At 45.6% G+C, this 22750-nt stretch overlaps 1 protein-coding gene across 1 annotated transcript in view; it reads right to left on the bottom strand.

Moving 5' to 3' along the window:
• The window catches only part of LOC137504813 (kinesin-like protein KIF28), a 538857-nt gene that overhangs the window by 89866 nt on the left and 426241 nt on the right, over window positions 1–22750 (bottom strand). Inside the window, exon 12 of the mRNA XM_068233404.1 lies at window positions 1296–1386. Coding sequence (XP_068089505.1) covers window positions 1296–1386 — 91 coding nt within the window. The remainder of the gene's footprint in view (window positions 1–1295; window positions 1387–22750) is intronic.

Raw genomic sequence — 22750 nt, 5'->3', positions numbered from 1 at the left:
AACATCTAATGCTTTAACTTCTTTAAGCGATTACCCCGATTTCTTTCCAGCTACCTAGAAGAAATGGTACCAAGCTAACAAATTGATCTACGATATTAAGCTATACCATAGAAAACAGACAATTACTGTAGTTACAGCTCATTTGCCAATGCTCAGATAGTGAGTTTCATTTAAAAAAAAACAGCTTATAACAACTCTAACTCTATACAAGCAAGAAGTTTTAAATCAGGATGATACCATTTATTGGCTAACTACAAATGAATAAGAATAAACAAGCTTTCGGCCTTGCAGCCTTCATCAGGTTTACATCCTGTTAGTTTGCACAACTCTATACAAGAATCACTATCGATATTTGAAGAAAGTTTTCTATAAAAAAATAAAAAAAAATTGAAAACCTGATAAGTCACTACCTAAACTATATAAAGGTTTGCCAAAAATAACTTCTTCCCCCCAAATTTCTCACTTGAAATGGGAGAAGGAACTGCGATATCAATTAGAAGAAGAAGAGTGGTTCCAAATTCATCAAAATATCTGGCATGCTAGAGACTGCAACTGTATTCAAAACTTTTACTGATGGCTAACACAGTACAATACTCTACTGCTAATCTGCTAACACTGTCTTGGAAAGATCTCCTGGATGGGGCAAAATGAATACTACAAACTTTTTATACAAGTGATTAAGGGCGTTTTTAGGCATAGACATTCCAGGCCACTGCCTACAGTGCCATTGGTCCCGGGGGGCGCCATGCCCCTGATTAAGCTGTCTCCCTCTCCTCATGTAGTGCAACTCACTCTCCTCATGTAGTGTGCAATCATGCTACATTCAGTAGGAGATGCTGGACAAGTGGTGAGTGGACAGGTGGAAACACAGGACTGTACTCCAGCAGAGAGATGAGAGCACAGCTTCTGCTGTGCTATACTCTACATTTCCACACTAAGCTGTGGTAGTGCAAGAAGGGGGTGTGCAACGAAATGTGACAGGATCGGTAGGTTGTTTGCATTTCAGGGACTCCCTGTATTATGCATCCACATACACATCTTCCTCTGTCTTCTGGTCCCAATAGAAGCCCCAAAAGTTTTGCCAGTCGGGGTCAGTGGGCGCATGCTCAGTGCGACTGCACGCTCCCCCTCTCACTCCATTGGCCGGGAGTGTGCTGCGCTTGCACAGTAGTACAGCGGGTACTACTCCCAGCCACAGGTGCACAGCAGGGTGCGCGCATGCAGCCGGACCGCACATGTGCAGTGAACCATAAAAATAAACAGAATATATTAGCCATATGTGCATAATATATCACCTTCTTCTATGAAGTACTTGAGCACCCCAGACAGCTGTGGATCTTCATTTATATTTAAAAGATACGGAAATGACTGCATCATTTTTCTTTCCTGAAAAAGTTGTAGATAAAACTTGATGAGTAAATAAGACATTTTAGCATAAAAGAAAAAGAGACACATTTAATTTGATTTTATAATTAATTCTTCCACACCTAAACTGGTGGCAATCCTGAATGATATGCAGCTTTATAAATTTCAACAGCGCTGACTACTGTTACTAAAATGCCAATACTGAGCACCTCTGCCTCCCCAGATTCAACTGGACTTCCTGGTTTGAAAGTCTAGCCACATCACTTCACCATGACTATGCCCCCTCTTGTCCATTCTTTATTCCAACCCCCCACCCAATGCACCTTTACAAAGCTAGTCACATCATGCAGGAACATGGTCAAACCCGTGGTATGATTGTCATCTGACTCCGGAAATATGTTGTGGCGCAGAAAAGCCATTTAAATGACAGCCACCACTGGTACTGAGGTAATATATAAGCAGTTTGCAGTTTGTTGCCTTACCACCTAACAATACAGCATCCCAATACAGGGGTTTTTTTTGGTGATGAGTAAATATTTTAAAATAAAGTTTGCCTACAAATTGCTGAATTTGAAATACATTTGATAAACTTGAATGTTATATGGCATTAAAGGCAGTATAGAACCATATTAATTGGTGGCTGTAAGTAGCTGCTAGCTACTAACAACTATCAATTAATATGGGTAGCAGCTAAGCAAAGTATAGTAACCAAAATGGCATGCCAAGCTCCCATAGTTATTGAAGACATGTACTAATGTTGGAAAACAAATGCAGGTACACAGGGCCGGTTCTAGATGATAGGGGGCCCTGGGGAAAAAAAACCAAGGGGCCCCCTAGATGACTTTCGCTGGCATTACCATGCTATTTCCAAAATGAACTACAGGGTCACTTTATTTTCGGGTTTAGATGGCAGACTTCAAGCCCATCTTGCATGCATATCCCCAGTGCACCCTCTCCCCAACCCCTCCCCCCCCCCCCACTACAGGGTCAATTTAGAGTTTAGGCTAAACCCTACATTAAAATGGCCCTGTGGTGGGGATGGGGGGGTGGAGACTGATTTTGTATGCAAGATAAAGTGAAGCCTACCACCTAAACCATATGAGCGGGGGACGACGACTGATGGACATGAAGCCTGCTATATAAAGTGACGGCAAACTTGCAGCTTGCTATCTAAACCCTAAAAGTGCGTGGTGGCACAGAGCCAAAAGGATCGTCTTTTTCCATGGAGCCCCAGTGTCGGCTATGAGGGTGGACATGCTCATTTTTGTACAAGAGTGTGGTTGCAAGTTTCAAGGAAACCAGTGCTGTAAGAGCCAGGTGAAGGGGACAGGGGAAGCCTTTGGAGCGTTCAGAGGTTTCTCTCAACTGAGATAAGTTCTGCACAGATTTACTTTAAGCAGTGGAACGCCTGCACCCACATAAGCACTAGAGAGGGTTTACTATCAAAATTATGTGTAAAATGAGTGAAGGGTTTCAGTATAATCAGTACAATGAAATGCAGGCAAGAGCATACCTTCTCACTGTTGGGCTCCCTGCACTGTCTGGCCAGACCTCAAATCCCAGCAACAACCTGACCACAGAAGCCAGTGTGCAAAGTGCTCTATTGTTGGCTGCCTCCTGTGGAAATTAACTTCTGCAAGTGTATGCTGCGGTGACAGATCTTATGACCCCAGGGTGACCCAGCGTAGTGTTGGGCGAACAGTGTTCGCCACTGTTCGGGTTCTGCAGAACATCACCCTGTTCGGGTGATGTTCGCGTTCGGCCGAACACCTGATGGTGTTCGGCCTTTTAAGTTCGGGTTCGCCCCGAACTTCTAATGGCCGCCGAACAGGGCCGAACAGGGCCCCTGTTCGGCCGAACAGGGCCCTGTTCGGCCGAATACGGCCCCCCTATGGGGTCGCAGGCATAAGGGGGGAGCATGCCCCGATCGCGGTGGGGGGTCGGAAATTCCCCCCACCCCCTCCGCTAGCGCTCCCCCCTCTGCCCGCTTCCCCATAACAAAGTTTCAAGAAGTACCTGCTGTGTCCGGTGGTAGTGTGGGTGGCTGGCAGTGGGCGGCACTATGCAGTGACTGAATGAGGAGGAGGAGTCCGGAGAGTGACGCGTTGAGGGAGGCCGGGCAGCGGGCGGTTCAGCAGTGAACCGCCCGCTGCCCGGCCTCCCTCAACGCGTCACTCTCCGGACTCCTCCTCCTCATTCAGTCACTGCATAGTGCCGCCCACTGCCAGCCACCCACACTACCACCGGACACAGCAGGTACTTCTTGAAACTTTGTTATGGGGAAGCGGGCAGAGGGGGGAGCGCTAGCGGAGGGGGTGGGGGGAATTTCCGACCCCCCCCGCGATCGGGGCATGCTCCCCCCTTATGCCTGCGACCCCATAGGGCCCCCAAAAGCTGGATGTTCGGAAAGTTCGGTGTTCGGCCCGAACATGCCGAACATCTCGGCCATGTTCGGCGAACTTTCCCGAACCCGAACATCCAGGTGTTCGCCCATCACTAACCCAGCGCTATAGAGCGGAAGGAGAAAGACGAATGTGCTCGGTGTGCAGCCTCTCCAGATACTTGAATACAGGAGCCTCTTTCTGACTTCGGGTGGCTGATAAGATCTGAAGCTCTGTCCATGCAAAGCTCGGTCCCTGCATCTGGTCATTTGCTGCTCACCTCCCTATTTCCTCCCTGGCTGTTCTGCTGCACAACTTTTTGGAAGACATTGTACTGTCTCTGCACAGCATCTGTAGAGCAGAGCGCGGCACTTCCTGGACAGAGCTTCGTGCAGCAGGGGAACAGGCGTCTAGTGAAAAATGGCGCCGGCAAAAAAATGGCGCCCCCTTCTGCCCGATATATGTTTAAAACGATATTTATCGTTTTAAAGGTTAAAATAGTGCAGAACGAAATTTATCGTTTTAAAACTGTTTTTTTTTTTTTTTTGTTTAATAGCAAAGCCCCCTTAAAAGCTAAAAACACCAAATTTGCAGGGAATGTTAAGAAGAAAATTGTGAACAAGAGGAAAAATTTTTTTTTCAAAAAGACCTTATAGTTTTTGAGAAAATCGATTTTGAATATTCTTCTTCTGACCGTGGGAAAATTAAACGCCCGCCAACTTTAGCGGTTAATAGCAAAGCCCCTTTAAATGCCAGAAACACCAAATGTGTAGGGAATGTTAAGAAAAATAGTGGGAACACGAAGAAAAAAAAATTGTTCAAAAAGACCTTATAGTTTTTGAGAAAATCGATCTTAAATCTTCAAAGGAAATGTAACTATTTAAATCGCGTACTGACATTCCCGTGGAAACTTTTTCCGCCGATTTTAGCCGTTAATAGCAAAGTCCCCTTAAATCCTAGCAACACCAAATTTGCAGGATATGTTAAAAAGATACCGGGAAACAATATTTTTAAAAAAAAATTGAAAAATTTTATTTATTTTTTTTTTTAATTAAAATTTTTGGGTTATGTTCAGAGTGTGGGAAAAGTTTTGAAAAAAATGACGTGGGGTCCCCCCTCCCGAGCCTCTGTAACCCCTTGTCTCCCATGCAGGCTGGGATAGCCAGAATGCGGAGCCCCGGCCGACTGGGGCTTCGCACCCTGAGCTATACCAGCCCGCATGGTCCATGTTATGGGGGGGGGGCTTCGGGGGGGAGCCTTCCCCTCCCCCCCGGAGCCCTTGTCCAATCCATGGACAAGGGGCTCTTCCCCGCCTCCCTTGCCCCAGGTGGAGGTGGGGGCGACGGCTCCCTGGGTGGGGGTTCATGGTGGCATCTGGGAGTCCGCTTTAAGAAGGGGACCCCCAGATGCCCACCCCCTCCCAGGAGAAATGAGTATAGGGGTGCAGGAGTACCCCTTACCCATTTCCACAAAGGGTTAAATGAAATAAAAACGCAACAACGAAAAAAGTCCTTTAATGTTCTAAATTAACCACAAATACTTGCCTGTACCTTTAAGAAAAAAATCCCACGCCAATCAGGTCCCACGACAGTATCCTCTATCTTGCGATCTTCTGATACATGTTGATTGAAGATCTCCGCCGCCCCGACGCCACACACGCCGCCTCCGCCGCACTGCTCTCAGCTATACTAAGTATAGCTGAGAGTTGCGTCTATGCGTCTATACAGACGCATTAGCGCTAGCTGCCGCTGCCCTCCCTGCCTCCCCCCACCTGTCACCCTCACCCATGCTGGCACCCAATGCACCCATGGGTGCCAGCATGGGTGAGGGTGACAGGTGGGGAGAGGCAGGGAGGGCAGCGGCAGCTAGCGCTAATGCGTCTGTATAGATGCATAGACGCAACTCTCAGCTATACTAAGTATAGCTGAGAACAAAAAGCATCTTTAAATTTTGGCTCCAAGGCTCCCCATTGGTTCCTTATCGACCAATGGGGATCCTCCTGATCCCCATTGGTCTGTTAAGGAACCAATGGGGACCATTGGAGCCAAAATTTAAAGATGCTTTTTGCTCTTAGCTATACTAAGTATAGCTAAGAGCAGTGAGTGCGGCGGGGGCGGCGGGGGCGGCGTCGGGGCGGCGGAGATCTTCAATCAACATGTAACTGAAGGTCGCAAGATGGAGGATACTGTCGTGGGACCTAATTGACGTAGGATTTTTTTCTTAAAGGTACAGGTAAGTATTTCTGGTTAATTTAGAACATTAAAGGACTTTTCTCGTTGTTGTGTTTTTATTTCATTTAACCCTTTATGGAAATGGGTAAGGGGTACTCCTGCACCCCTATACTCATTTCTCCTGGGAGGGGGGCAGGCATCTGGGTTCCCCTTCTTAAAGGGGACTCCCAGATGCCACCATGAAACCCCCCCCCCAGGGAGCCGTCGCCCCCACCTCCTCCTGGGGCACCGGAGGTGGGGAAGAGCCCCTTGTCCATGGATTGGACAAGGGCTCCGGGGGGGAGGGGAAGGCTTGGCCGCCCCTCCCCCCCGAAGCCCCCCCATACCATGGACCATGCGGGCTGGTATAGCTCAGGGTGCGAAGCCCCAGTCGGCCGGGGCTCCGCATTCTGGCTATCCCAGCCTGCATGGGAGACAAGGGGTTACAGAGGCTCGGGAGGGGGGACCCCACGTCATTTTTTTCAAAACTTTTCCCACACTCTGAACATAACCCAAAAATGTTAATTAAAAAAAAAAAAAATTTCATTTTTTTTTTTAAATATTGTTTCCCAGTATTTTTTTAACATATCCTGCAAATTTGGTGTTGCTAGGATTTAAGGGGACTTTGCTATTAACTGCTAAAGTCGGCGGAAAAAGTTTCCACGGGAATGTCAGTACGCGATTTAAATAGTTACATTTCCTTTGAAGATTTAAGATCGATTTTCTCAAAAACTATAAGGTCTTTTTGAACAATTTTTTTTCTTCGTGTTCCCACTATTTTTCTTAACATTCCCTACACATTTGGTGTTTCTGGCATTTAAAGGGGCTTTGCTATTAACCGCTAAAGTCGGCGGGCGTTTAATTTTCCCACGGTCAGAAGAAGAATATTCAAAATCGATTTTCTCAAAAACTATAAGGTCTTTTTGAAAAAAAAAAATTTCCTCTTGTTCACAATTTTCTTCTTAACATTCCCTGTTGGTGTTGGTGTTTTTAGCTTTTAAGGGGGCTTTGCTATTAAACATTAAAGCCGGCGGGCAGATATTTTCAAAACGGCAGCAAAGCAAGGGTTAAAACGAAAATTATCGTTTGGGAGCAATACAAATATAAATGATAAATATCGTTTTTAAAGCCGGCGCCGTTTTTTAGCTGTCAAAAACGAAAAATAACTAGCGATAGTGGTTCTCTATGGGGCGCCGTTTTTTAACTACGATAACTGGCGCCATTTTTAACGGACCCGGGGGAACAGAGCTTCCTTTGCAGGGCCTTTTATTGAATATTTAAAGAACGGGGGTGCTTGAGCATCCAAAGCAACCCCCTCTGCATCACATGGAGGAGGGAAACGCCACTATGACTGGCTACGTGTAGGAAGGGAACCATGGAGACCAGGACACCAGGGATCACCCGGATCAAGTATATATGGTTTCTCTCTCCCCCCGCATCACCACCTGCTCAGACCACACACACAGGGCAGCCGTCTAAGCATTCAGCGGCTGCCACGGCCAAGTCACAGGCAGGCGGACATCTTTGGTTGGGAAAGAGGGCCCCCAGGGACTCTGGAGCCTCAGGGCAATTGCCCCCTTTGCCATACTTGTAGTGCCGGCCCTGCAGGTACAGTGTCAGTAGGTGCCTTCTTGTTTGGCTTTGGGAATCACAGAACCTTTTATAGACTGGGGGATTCATATTCTAGAAAAAGTGGTAGAATCAGCACTTAAACTATCAGCATTCCCAAGCAAGACAGACCAGGGAGGGTTTAACAAAACTTCTGCATAGTTACAGCATAGGTGTAAAGTTAAAAAAAAGGTGGTAAACAAATAAATGGCATCACATATATTTATATAAAATAAACAAATCTTCAGTGCAAGCACACCAAAATTACTCAAAAACACAGCATAAATAAAAAGGATGGGCTCGTCTGCTTAGCCATCTCACAACACCACAGACTAATAACAGTGGAAATGTAAATATCCAGAATCACAAAACATTAGTCATATACAATTTAGCAATCAATACATCAATATTCTATGCAGATGAAGGGAGGCCCCATCATTCCTAGCAAATCATGTATGTACATGCTGTGTAAGTGAATATATAAATACTATAAATAGATAGTAAAAGTTAGTGCATATAAAAACAATGAATTGTATAAAATCAGAGCATTACACCAATCGGGAATTATTGCAATATGCATCACCCCACTTTGGGGGTCTCCTCCCATACTTTCCAATGCCACATTCAAACCATACAGTGTCAGGCATCTCAGCTGGACGATACAGAATGTTAAGGCAGCCATACACTGGTCGATTGCCACCAGATCGACCAACAGATAGATGCCTCTCTGATTGAATCTAATCAGAGAGGGATCTAATGGCTGCCCATACACTGCACACAGATTTTGAATCGATTTCAGCATGAATTCGATTAACAATCTGTGCAGCTGCCGCTGAGTACATGCAGGCATGTACAGCCCCTATGCAGTATGGGAACCGACACTTGCTCCAGAATTTAGCTGCTATGTCCTCTCAGTGTTGACAATCTGAGATGGGCATGTAAGCCTGGTGAAGCTTCCTCCACAACAAGAGTCAGGTCTCTCTGACAATCCGAGATATAGTGGTCCTTCCTATTCGAAAACTGAAATGCAAAGATGCATAGGATTGCCCGGTAGCCAGAAACCTATGGAGAACATATAGCTACATTAGAAATGTACATTGCATTCATGTTACAGATGATGTTTGTGTGGTCTCTGTTGCATTGCATCATAGCCGCTACATCGGCCGAGCACCCTGATAACAAAAAATTATAAAGACATTGTTTGTGGTAGTATTACCATGCACAATGTAACGGCACTGTACTGTCATACTGCTATACCACGCCCACCCTAGCTACAATGTATTGAAAGACAGTCCAACACTACCACTACCACTATCTCACAACACAGTATCTTACCGAAATGTCAAAAGCAGTCTCTCCTTTGGAATGATGGTGCTTCAAAACATGCTGAGCAGCAACACCTCCTCAAAATCCTGAAAAACATTTTTTTCACACCACACCACTAAACTACAACCTTTTCTATCTCCTTCACAAAAAACCCACAAAGCAAAACAGGAAGGAAGTTGATATATGCGAATTTCCACACAAAAAAAAAATCTTCCTGCAGTGACAACTTCCTCTTTTACATCTTCCTGAGCATCTAAGGCAGTAACACGGTAAATATTCGCACATGCGAATTCGCATTAAAATTTGCATACAAATCTATGCGAATTTGCACCCGCATGCGAAATTGCATGCGCGTTTTTTGCTGCGATTTCGCACCGCACAAGTGGAGACGGGCCGTGAGACTCAGGTCTCTGATCCTAATGTTTTATTTCCTAGCTGTACTACACATGCAAATCATTATATCATCATTTTTTATTTCCGCTTCGGTGTCTTTTTAAACCCACTAATATCAAATATGCCCAGCATAAACTTGTTGTAACAAACGTATCTGGTCTTGTCTATGGAGGCTGTTCTGATAGTGTTGAGCAGCTGGAGGAAGCTTCCTCTTCCTTTTTGGTCAGTCGCATCCCTGGCTCCCCTGTAGATGTGAATCAACATGTTTGCATCCTCGGCTCCCCTGTAGATGTGGGTTAGCGTGTTGTTTCTGTCAGTCTCCCTAGAAGGACGCGCGCAGCTCAGAGCTGCCTTTATAGGTTAAGGAGGCGTGTCTGAGGTGTGTCAGCTGATTCCTGCGGTCAGCTGACACTTGCTGCAGGGATGTTATTGATTGGTCTGATTTTCCTGGAGGCTTGGTCTGTGCTCTAATCCTGCTATATAAGCCCTGGGCATTCAGTTACTTGCTGTCCGTTATAGCTATCAGTTCACTGAGCGCTGGACCTTGTCTTGCTACTGAGTCTGTGCCTAGTCAGCTAGTTTCCAGAGCTATATACAGTGGGTTGCAAAAGTATTCGGCCCCCTTGAAGTTTTCCACATTGTGTCACATTACTGCCACAAACATGCATCAATTTTATTGGAATTCCACATGAAAGACCAATACAAAGTGGTGTACACAATACTTTGTAGAACCACCTTTAGTTGCAATTACAGCTGCCAGTCTTTTAGGGTATGTCTCTACCGGCTTTGCACATCTAGAGACTGAAATCCTTGCCCATTCTTCTTTGCAAAACAGCTCCAGCTCAGTCAGATTAGATGGACAGCGTTTGTGAACAGCAGTTTTCAGATCTTGCCACAGATTCTCGATTGGATTTAGATCTGGACTTTGACTGGGCCATTCTGACACATAGATATGTTTTGTTTTAAACCATTCCATTGTTGCCCTGGCTTTCTGTTTAGGGTCATTGTCCTGCTGGAAGGTGAACCTCTGCCCCAGTCTCAAGTCTTTTGCAGTCTCCAAGAGGTTTTCTTTTTACGTTTGCCCTGTATTTGGCTCCATCCATCTTCCCATCAACTCTGACCAGCTTCCCTGTCCCTGCTGAAGAGATGCACCCCCCGAGCATGATGCTGCCACCACCATATTTGACAGTGGGGATGGTGTGTTCAGAGTGATGTGCAGTGTAGTGTTGGGCGAACAGTGTTCGCCACTGTTCGGGTTCTGCAGAACATCACCCTGTTCGGGTGATGTTCGAGTTCGGCCGAACACCTGATGGTGTTCGGCCTTTTAGTTCGGGTTCGCCCAAACTGCTCAATGCCCGGCCGAACAGGGCCGAACAGGGCCCCTGTTCGGCCGAACAGGGCCCTGTTCACCCGAATATGGCCCCCCCCTATGGGGTCGCAGGCATCCCCATAAAAAAGTTTGCGTAAAGTTAAATAGTACCGGTGGTGGCTGCTGCAGTGGCTGACTGGCAGTGGTGTGAGTGATGAGGAGGAGTCACGCGTACCCTCGTATGCGTCATCACGTAGAGGACGTGAGGTCAGAGAAAGGGCGGAAGTACCACAAGGGTACTACCGCTGAACCGCCCGCTGCCCGGCCTCAACGCGTCCTACTCGGACTCCTCCTCCTCACTCACACCACTGCCAGGCCAGCCACTGCAGCAGCCACCACCGGTACTATTTAACTTTACGCAAACTTTTTTATGGGGAAGCGGGCAGAGGGGGGAGCGCTAGCGGAGGGGGTGGGGGGAATTTCCGACCCCCCCCCCCCGTGATCGGGGCATGCTCCCCCCTGATGCCTGCGACCCCATAGGGGGGCCGTATTGCGGCATGTTCGGGTCCCCATTGATTTGCATTGAGTTCGGGGTTCGGGCCGAACATGCCGAACATCTGGCCCATGTTCGGCCTGTTCGGCCCGAACCCGAACATCCAGGTGTTCGCCCAACACTAGTGCAGTGTTAGTTTTCTGCCACACAGAGTTTTGCATTTTGGCCAAAAAGTTCCATTTTGGTCTCATCTGACCAGAGCACCTTGTTCCACATGGTTGCTGTGTCCCCCACATGGCTTGTGGCAAACTGCAAACGGGACTTCTTATGCTTTCTGTTAACTATATATATATATATATATATATATATATATATATATATATATATATATATATATATATAGTAAATTCTGATTGTTATTCTGTGTATGGCCCGGCTAAACCCTCACTCTGATTCTGTCTCCCCCTTGTCTGTACCTCAGCCATCTGATCTAAGTGTATGACCTCAGCCCGTTTAATGTTTTGTCTCTGTCTGTAACCTTCTGTACTATAGCCATCTGACCACCTGTGTATGATATCAGTCTGTTATTGACCTAGCCTTGCCTCAGTTCTATTGTACCACAGTATCTCTGACTACACGTGTATATCTTTAGCTGACGATTTGACCACGATTTAACTATTTAGTGATTACGTCTAATACCCAGCGTTACATTATAACGGACACACAAAAATCCCCTACTAGAGGAGATTACGGGGAGTCCCCATCATGGAGGATCTACAACAACAAATAGTGCTCCTCACCGGAATCGTGAATCTTCTCTAGGAGCAAGTATCTGCACAACAGACTCAATTGACTCAATTTGCCAATGTCTTGTGTAATCTGCTGGACGTCTTGTAATTCCTCTAACTCTTCGAGAAACTGTGGATCCCATAATGCCTATTCCAGAAAAATTATCTGGCGCCAGAGCTCAATTCAGTAATTTTATGAATAACTGTGACATATTTCAAAGTATGATCTCAATCTTCTGGTTCTGAAACTCAAAAAGTGTCATTTGTTATATCTTTGTTGCAAGGAGATCTGTAATCCTGGGCGTATGGCCTACCTCCTGAGCATAAGCCTTTACATCTGTAAACAAGTTCTTTGAGGCGGCTGTGATTTATGCCGATCCAGATGTAGCCTCTACCGCAGTTTGTAAGCTTTGCGAACTCCGGCAGGGTCGTCATACTGCAGAAGTTTACACAGCTGAATTTAAGTGTTGGTCAGTTTCCTCCAAGTGGGGGGAGGCTGCACTTCTTGACCAGTTTTTATTAGGTTTGGCTGACTCTGTAAACGATGCTCTGGTCACTCATCCTGAACTTACTTTGGCTATCAGGGTAGATAGGGGTGTCAGGCAACGCCGTCAAGTAAAGTCTCAGGTATTAATTTCCCCGATTCCTGAGGAACCTCCGAAACCAATTACTGAGTCTCATATACCGGACGATTTCATGGAAATAACTTCAGAATCTCCTTTGTTGGATGATCCTGAACCCATGCAGTTAGGCGGAGCTAGATTAACTGCAGTGGGAAAAAAAAAAGGAGAAGAACTTGGGGTCTGTGCTTGTATTGTAGGGGTACCGAGCATTTTGCAGTTTCATGTCCTATAAAGAAAAAGAAGTTGCAACTTCAGCACTTAAACAGGGTCCAGAGACCTCCTTTAAGTAGACAGGTACTGCCCTCTACAGGTGATGGGGTTAAAAAAAATCATGTACTGCTCAAAATTTTTATGTGATTGTTCCTACCACGGTTTCTCTTAATGCCATTGTCACCGAGGAACCAATGTATATGGGGGTTACAAAAGTTTCTAGGTTAGTGTGAATTCGCAGGAAAATGCAATGTTTATGTTTCTATTGTGGTGAGTCAGATCACATGGTCAAGTCATGTCCCAACAAACCTGAGAGTTGGGGAAAGCCGGGAAACTACCATGCTTAGCTGAAGTGGAGAGAACTCAGCTAGGCGTACAAGGTTTCTCTCCAGAAAATCATGTTGTCATGTGTGCCCCTCCTTCACCCTTTGATAGGGATGGTGATAAAGGTTATGAAGTTGGTTTGGAGTGTTCGGAGACCACTCCTCGAGAGGGGGGAGGGGGGGGGGGGTGTAATGTAACAAACTTATCTGGTCTTGTCTATGGAGGCTGTTCTGATAGTGTTGAGCAGCTGGAGGAAGCTTCCTCTTTGGTCAGTCGCATCTCCGGCTCCCCTGCGGACGTGAGTCAGCATGTTTGCATCCCCGGCTCCCCTGTAGATGTGGGTCAGCGTGTTGTTTCTGGCAGTCTCCCTAGGAGGACGCGCGCAGCTCAGAGCTGCCTTTATAGGTTAAGGAGGCGTGTCTGAGGTGTGTCAGCTGATTCCTGCGGTCAGCTGACACTTGCTTCAGGGATGTTGCTGATTGGTCTGATTTTCCTGGGGGCTTGGTCTGTGCTCTATTACTGCTATATAAGCCCTGGGCATTCAGTTACTCGCCGTCCGTTATAGCTATCAGTTCGCTGAGCAATGGACCTTGTCTTGCTACTGTGCCTAGTCAGCTAGTTTCCAGATACATATATATATATATATATATATATATATATATATATATATATATATATAGATAGATAGATAGATAGATAGATAGATAGATAGATAGGATAGATATATTGTAAATTGTATATAATTCTGATTGTTATTCTGTGTATGACCCGGCTAAACCCTCACTCTGATTCTGTCTCCTCCTTGTCTGTACCTCAGCCATCTGATCTAAGTGTATGACCTCAGCCTGTTTAACGTTTTGTCTCTGTCTCTACCTTCTGTACTATAGCCATCTAACCACCTGTGTATGATATCAGCATGTTATTGACCTAGCCTTGCCTCAGTCCTATTGTACCGCAGTATTTCTGACTACACATGTATGACTTTAGCTGACAATTTGACCACAATTGAACTATTCAGTGATTACGTCTAATACCCAGCGTTACACTTGTCCAATTTATATCTTTGGCAGTTAAATTACATATTGCACACCTCTGGCTGCAGCCAGATTTGCATTATTCTCGAAATTTTGGATAGAATGAATTATATTATGCAACTTGACCAACTTAATGCGAGAGTGTCCGATACTTCGGATCAGAGCCGGGACAAGGTCCTCCAGCGCCCAAGGCTGAGACACCAAAGTGTGCCCCCCCATCCCTCCTACTCCAGCCGTCACACACTGATTGCTTTTAGACTAAGAGGCGCCCCAGGGCCCCCAACACCTAAATCTCTAGTTATCTGGCTTGCAGTCTCTGCCATGCATCCCTTTTTCTTATTTCTCTACTTCAAACACAATAGTGGAATGAAAGCTGAGTGAACTGTGCGCCCCCTCTTACACTGCGCCCTGCGGCTGGAGCCTCTCTCGCCTCTACCTCGGCCCGGCCCTGCTTCGGATCATTTTGTTAAGGTTTGGCAACCATGGCTGGTGAAAGCATGCTCCAAAGGTGTATCCTCTTTACTTTAGGATATTGATGGTTTTTGGATTGCTAGGTCATCTGTTTGAGAAACCTTTGAGGTTTCCATTCTACAACTCTCTCCACGGTCTTCCAACATGATATCCATCGCTGGTTGATCGATATTGCTGATGCACATACATTTAGATTTCTGTTGGCAAGGTCCCTGTATTAAGGAAACCAACTCTCTTAAAGAGAACCTGAACTGAAAATAACAATTCAAAATAACCATACACAGGTCTTACTTACCTCCTGTGTAGTCTACTCCTCAATCTCTTTCTCCTCTCCTGCGACCCATTTGTCCACTGTGGTCAATGGAATTCTCCGTTCTCCATTTTAGAAATGGCCATTACTCCATAACAGCTTCCTGGTCAGCACACTGTTAAACTGTAATATAACCCACTTGAGACATGGACATTACCTTGCACATTCAGTTGTAACTGACAGCTGCTGATATATAACTGACGGCAACTGGTATATTTCAGTTCTGACAAAATCTTGTCAGAACTGGAAGGGATCACTGTAAGAAGAAAATGGTGAGCTTCTGAGAGGAACTGACGGTGAGGTTAGTATATAATATTCATTTTTAGCTACGTCATGTGCTATTTTAAATAATTTTACTCGCTTCAGGTTCCTTTTAAACCTCCAAGGTTTTTTTTTTAATGAGGAGGTTCTACATCTGTTAGGGATTATACAGATTTTCTTGTCTCAGCTGTTTCTAATAAAATATATAGCAATGTTAATATGTGACATATGTGTAGCTGAAACTGTATATTCTCTGTGATAATGTTTGTATCTAATTGTTCATTTTTTTTTCTATGGCTAACTTCAATAAAAGTCTTTGAAACTAAATAAATAAAATGAAAAAAAAAACGCTTCCTACTAACCTGTTTTAGAGTATGATACTGAGCTAAAACCTTCTGATATAACTTTTCTTTCCAGGTTTAAAAATGAACCCGCTGCATTGCGGCTCGCGTTTGCACGTTATAACATGTGCAAAACGCTAGTGCGGCTGTGATATGAGTTATCACGGTTTAGTGAATCAAGCCCCTAGTGTGAAAGCCCCATACCCACACCATTGCAACACATTGCAATGCTATGGTCTGTTGAGCCGCAATGCAACAAAATTATTGTGAAAGGGCCCTTGCTGCTGACGTGTTACTTGTTCCCTCCTGTTGACAGGTGCCATAGTAATCAGATATTCTATGTTATTAATTTCACCTGTCAGTGATTTCATTGTTGTGATTAATCAATGTATATTTTCATAAAACTTTTCCCTATACATATTATTTCCAGGTTCAGCTATGTTTCCATAAAGGAGAAACTAGCTACCGAATGCAGCCTCTACAGCAATAACATAATAAAAATGTTGCCGTCAGCATGGCATCATTCTGTTATCTTTAGGGTTTTACACTCTGTTATTTTTACAGAAAGAGATACATTTTATGTTTCATGTGCAAATCAATGTATGTGACTGACATCCAAATTCAAAATCGAATGAAAGGACATCAATAAATGAGCAACAATAAGCAGTTGATATAAACTAAAATTCCAGCACATTATTCAACAACTAGTCTACCTAAACCTGTTTAAAAATGGGTTATAGGTAGTGATCCTGCGCCAGCGCAGCCAGTCAGTGCGCTCGCACTCGCCGCCGCTCGCGCGCACACAGCCGCTCTGCTGCCTGGCCCGTCCTCCCGTCCCAACGGTTGGCTTTACTGCGCGCATACACAGTACAATAAAACCACGGACGGACAGACAGGGAAAATGGATGAAGCAGGGACAGTTAGGTTTTATTGTAAAGGATTTGAGATTTATTGAGTAATATTGATCATATATCATGGACTAGCAAGGAACCTGTAAACTGAGGTAATGTAAAGCAAACAAACAAAAAAAAAATTATACATATCCCTTCTCTGCTTGATTTGGACATAGGTAACACCTGTGATAGACCTTTTGTTTCTGGTCTGTGCAAGTTACCCAAAGCCTAGGTTTAGCTTGGAGTTACAAAAATCCTTTGCACTCATGATAACCCATTATATTTATATGCACTTGTGATGTTCAGTACAATATATTACATGCACTGCCCAAAAACTAGCAAGGCTCAATTCCATTTGTGGAATGACCTCCAAGAACCTTTCCTCCTATCAAAAGCGCAAAAAAAGCTGATCAGCTGCTCCTTCGCCCACCTGCTTGCTGCAAATAAAAATACCTGCTCCACCGGGAAACCAGGCTCAGCGTACCCTCAGCAATAGCACTCGGAGAACGCAGCACTTGGAGCAACCAGAGTCATCGCCATTCAGCTACTGCTTGCGCCCTTGTGCAGACCAGCCAGAGGAACACCCTAGCACGCCGTCAGCCCTTTTAATCCACCACTGATAACTCACCTCCTGTCATGTGGGTGGCAGCGTGCACCGACAAGCTTCCTCCTAGCCCGCACGCCCACCGCAGATGCAAGGCTACTCTACTGGGACTGCAGGCACAGCCCACCTCCTTCGATCACAGCCCTCAGAACACCTGGGGACATACACCACAAGTCAGTTACTGCTCGCTCTTTCACACTGGAACCCGCTGATCCTCACTGAGGATATATCGCAACACAGAAAGCTGAGAGGCAGACCATGAGGCAGAGCAGAGACAGAGCGGCTTGGCTTTTATTTAAATATGTACATCAGGGGGGCGTGGCCAAGATGGCGGAGTGAGAGGACGCAGATTCAAGAGCTCCGCTGCCTGGCATCTCATATTCCACCCTTCCTCCCACTATACAGCGCTGCAACTCCACACACAGCACCTACGGAGCACTTATGTCTGAGCCAGACATACAAGAGCGAGAACCGGCTGCAGATCCTAACACCGCAGCGGACGAGGCCTGGTGTCTTCCCCCGGGGCCCTCCCGCCATACCCACGTGTCACATCGGCAGTCTCCCTACCCCACCGCCATGGCACAGCGGAACACCAAAAAGGACAGAGACAAAGCCGACAAAGGTGGATCGCATGCAGACATACCATCCACTCCTGCCTCCGCCAAACAAAACACCCGCTCCAAACCTAACAAAGGCGAGGAAGCGGCAGACATCGAGGCGGAAGACTATGACGCAGCCCCAAGCACAGTGGACTTACTTGCGGCTATCCAGACCTGCCAGGCCACCCTTACACAAAAATTCGACCATCTAGACTCCAGGTTCGGCCTTCTCCGGGAAGATCTTGCCGCCATCAGGTCACGCACTGCAGAGCTGGAGAGACGAGCATCGGGCACAGAGGACCTGGTTCATACTCATGATGCCGCCATTCCACGCATGGATAAACGCCTCACCGCCTTAGAACACCGAGCGGTGGACGCAGAAAATAGGAATCGGCGTAACAACCTCAGGCTGCTGGGCCTCCCGGAGGGGGCTGAAGGTAAGGACGTTCCTTCATTTATTGAAACACTGCTCAAACGGCTTCTCCCGGATGATATTTTTTCTGCACATTATGTTATAGAACGGGCCCATAGGATTCCAGCTAAGCAAAATCTGCCGGGCGCCCCTCCACGACCAGTAATTTTCAAGCTCCTTAATTTCAAGGACAGAGATGCTATATTAGAAGCTGCTAGACAGGCCGGGGAACTAAGTTTTGAAAATGCTAAATTAATGCTCTTTCCCGACTACACCATTGAAACACAAAAGCAACGACAGTCCTTTGTGCCAGTTAAAGCCAAGCTCAGAGCACGCAACCTGAAGTATGCAATGCTTTTCCCCGCTAAACTACGGGTGCAGGACGGGGAGACTGTGAGAATCTTTGAAAAACCCGAGGATGTCTCAAAGTGGCTGGACACCATCCCAGACAAATAACTGCCATTTATGTATGTGATCGTGCCACAATGTGACTGGGACTCACTCCTTCTCTCTTCATGGATATATAGGAACATTGCCCTCTGACCCTAGGAGTTATGCCGGAATAAGAAAACTCAAAGCGTCGCAAAGATTGAACAATAATGCCTGATGAATACATCATTTTTGCTTAAGATCATACAGAACTTACAGCCTCTACTTATACCACCAGATGTCACTGTTACACCACGAATGCTGTCCTTCAACAAATATATATGTAGCTACCATTACATGGTACACAGAGCCAGGACTGTTCTGGAACATTATCTGCAGTTGATGCACAGTTATATGCAGGCTAACGGCGCAGCTTTAATAACTTAATGTGCTGCAAGGCACGCACTTTTATCTGCATAGACGCTCGGTGATGTACTATATTACATGATACAATATATAATTCACATATATATGATGTTATCACCATCAGGATGTATGCAATAGAGGGGTTTTGAGGGCATAATATCTATAGAGTTAGCCTTACCCAATTTTATTTCTCTTGACAGGGGTAATGGGTTAGTCCCCCTTTCATTACTAATGTGAGCACATTATTTACAAAGGCCTCGGTCCTTAATGTATGACCAGTGCAGGTAACTCTCCCAACCCTGTGAAATAGCTGCTCATCATTTAGAGTTACTTCACGCTAATTCTCAACACTAATTAGATGCAATTTCCTAGCGCTTTAAGAATTATTGGAAGATGCCAGGCGGCGGAACTTCCTCCTCCTCTCCTCCACACTATCTTTGGTACCCCCAGTATAGTCTCGCTATAGTTAACGCGGGCTTCTCTCAGTTAATCCTGCCCCTTGACGGATAGTTAAGGAAGGAACAAGTTCAGGGATCAGAAGCTACTCCGGACAGGTTGTTAGGGTGTAGCGGGGTGGGGGAATTGGGACTCAGGGATTGATGGGCCCTAGTTCTTTTTGGCCTAATGTTGCTAATGTTGTTGTTTTTTTTTCTGTTGACATTTTCTCTATTTTCTATGATATAGCTTTGACTCATAGATGGCCTGACTCGAGTGCATACTCAGTGCTTTACACCACGCGATCTCCGGATGGTAAATATGTAATACCTGTTATATTATTTTATATGCTCCCCACTTACTCTAAATGGTAGTCAAATTAATACTATGGAACGTTAGGGGTTTAAACTCCAAAGTCAAGAGATCCCTAGTATTTAACTATCTTAAAAGCCATAATCCCCACATCTGTATTTTAACAGAGACCCATCTGCATGGCAGCAGGATACTCGCATTAAAAAAACCGTGGGTTGGACATTATTATAATGCTACGTACTCATCCTTCTCTAGAGGGGTCGCAATCCTTGTGCACAAGGCGGTGCCTTTCCAGTTGATTAATTTGCATATAGATGAATTGGGTAGATATATAATCATTCATGCTCGTATCTATACGGAGGAGGTTGTGCTGGTGGGACTATACAACCCCCCTCCAGCAAATCTTCCGCTGCTCAACGAGATCATGACTAAGGTGGCTAAGTTCCCAACGGACAGGCTCCTGCTTTGCGGCGACTTTAACATGGTCCTTTCTCCCTCTATGGATAGGATGACCCCCAACCCGAGAGACAATTTATTATTCTGTAATTGGGCACAGTCCTATAACCTACTAGATATATGGAGGATGCATAACCCACATCAACCAGGATACACATGTCACTCAGCATCATACCAAGCACTATCAAGAATAGATCTACTACTGGCTTCCCCGTTTATGGCCATGCAGATGGGTCACACTAAACTGTTACCTAGAGGCATCTCTGACCACGCTCCCTTAGAGACCACTTTGCTATTATCCACCAAATTATCCAAACCCCTGTGGAAACTATCCCCGGGTTGGATCAATCACAACTATGTAGAGATGGATATGAGGCAGCCCCTAGAGGAATATTGGCGCTTCAATGACCTCTCCACCGCCCCCTCAGTGGTATGGGACGCATACAAGGCGGTTACTAGGGGTAACTACATCAAAACAATATCTGAGGCCAGGTTCCAGGACAGAGTTGTTCTACACAATGCAGAGCAAGAGGCTGAGACAACAGAGAAAGCCTTTTTGCGCAGCAAAACTAAAACTACATATGATAACTGGCAGGTGGCGCTGGCACACTTATCAAACAGACAGCTAATTGCTACTACAAGGGTAGAGTCAGCGCGCCGCATGCGAATCTATGAGCAAGGGGATAGGACGGGTAAGCTCTTGGCCTACCTTATAGGGGAGGAAAGGCAAATATACCATATTGGAGCTATTAAAAACTCTGTTGGTGATATGTTAACTCTACCTGGAGACATCAACGAGGAATTTCTTCACTACTACCAAGCCCTATACACCTCAGACACGGACTATTCCAGAATCCAGCTGGAGGGATTTTTGGGGGGGATTTCCTTTCCGAAATTATCTGCTGAGGATAGAGATTTTCTGGAAGCGGATATTACCAGAGAGGAAATACGGGATGTCATTAAGGGTCTGCCCAATGCCAAAGCACCCGGTGCCGACGGCTTACCGGCGGAATTCTATAAAAAATACAGCAAAGATATAGTCCCATATTTACAAAAAACATTTAAACATATTCTTGAAAAGAATGACCTTCCTGGATCCATGTGCGAGGCCCTAATTACTGTTCTCCCTAAAAAGGGAAAAGATCCCACCTTATGCAAATCTTACAGGCCAATCTCGCTGCTTAACCAAGATTATAAAATTCTTGCGAAAATATTATCCTCCCGATTAAACACATTAATTACAAAACTTATACATCCTGACCAATCAGGATTTATCCCTGGGAAAGGGACGGATATCAATCTAAGAAGGCTTATGACCAACCTAGCGGTCACTCACGACCAACCGGGTGACCGCATTATAGTATCGCTCGACGCGGAAAAGGCCTTCGACGTGGTGGATTGGACCTTCCTTTGGGAGACATTATTACATTTTGGACTAGGTGACAAGTTTGTCGGCTGGCTCAGGACCCTCTACACCACGCCGAGGGCCAGAGTACGCACGGGCCTCTCTATGTCTGCTCCCTTCTTACTCTACAGGGGAACGCGGCAGGGCTGCCCCCTGTCGCCTACCCTATTCGCCATGGTGGTGGAACCTCTTGCTATACTTTTACGCAATAGTGCATCAGTTAGGGGCCTCGTGTATGGTGCTAGGGTTGAGAAACTCTCACTTTATGCTGACGACCTTTTATTATACTTATCAGACTCCGGCCCTTCACTAGTTAGGGCCTTAGAAATTATTAAGGAATATGGCAGATTTTCAGGGTTTAAGGTAAACTGGGATAAATCCACTATTATGCCACTAGACGGACAACTGCCAATATTTCCAGCTCCTACTCCACTTCAATGGGTTACGGAATTCACTTATTTAGGGATAAAAGTCACTAGAAACATTAATGATTATTACACTCTCAATCTGGACCCAATTTTATCCAAACTCAGGCAGAAATGTAAGACATGGCAGTCCCTCCCATTATCTCTGCTGGGGCGCGCTAATGCCATCAAAATGAATATGCTCCCCAAATTTTTGTATTACTTTAGGAACAGCCCTGTATACATCCCAGCCAAATACTTTCAAACCATTAACAAAGCAATTACATCCTTGTTATGGTACCCCAAGAACCCACGCATAGCATTATCCACTCTGCAGCGTGACCAAACAAGTGGGGGCATTGGGCTACCTGACTTTGAGCATTATTACTGGGCATCGGCTGTAGTAACTGTACGGTGGTGGTTCGAACAGTCCCCAACTAATCCGGCAACTGCCCTGGAAGCGGAGATAATGGGATCTTTCTTGGCCCTTTCTAGCTTACCATATAGAGGGAGCAGGCAAATCCCCCGAGCTACGCCAAATATGCTAGCGACAGTTAAAATATGGGAGAGAATAAATAAAATCTCGCACCAATCCGGGCAAATATCCCCATATACCCCACTATGGATGAATCCCTTACTGCGTGAATTCCTAACTGTACCTGACCCTAAAATCTGGGCAGACCATGGAATATATAAACTAAAAGATATCATAGATGGTCACCAACTAAAATCCTTCTCTTCCCTTAAACAAGATGCTAACCTAGGCAGTAATATGCATTTTCGGTATCTACAATTACAGCACGCCTTTGGGGTACAATTCCTGAAGGGAAACAGAACACTGCTGGTGAAGACCCATACCACTGAGGGGGAACTCATCAAAAAAGATTTAGAGCATGTGGTTTCTGTCATATATAAAACATTCCCCTCTAAAGGACAAGCCAAAATGAACAAATTGTTCCTGGCATGGCAGGCAGACATCCCAGACTTG

The sequence above is a fragment of the Hyperolius riggenbachi genome, chromosome 4, assembly GCF_040937935.1.
Source record: "Hyperolius riggenbachi isolate aHypRig1 chromosome 4, aHypRig1.pri, whole genome shotgun sequence".
Lineage (NCBI taxonomy): Eukaryota > Metazoa > Chordata > Amphibia > Anura > Hyperoliidae > Hyperolius > Hyperolius riggenbachi.
This window is presented reverse-complemented; position numbering and strand designations above follow the sequence as displayed.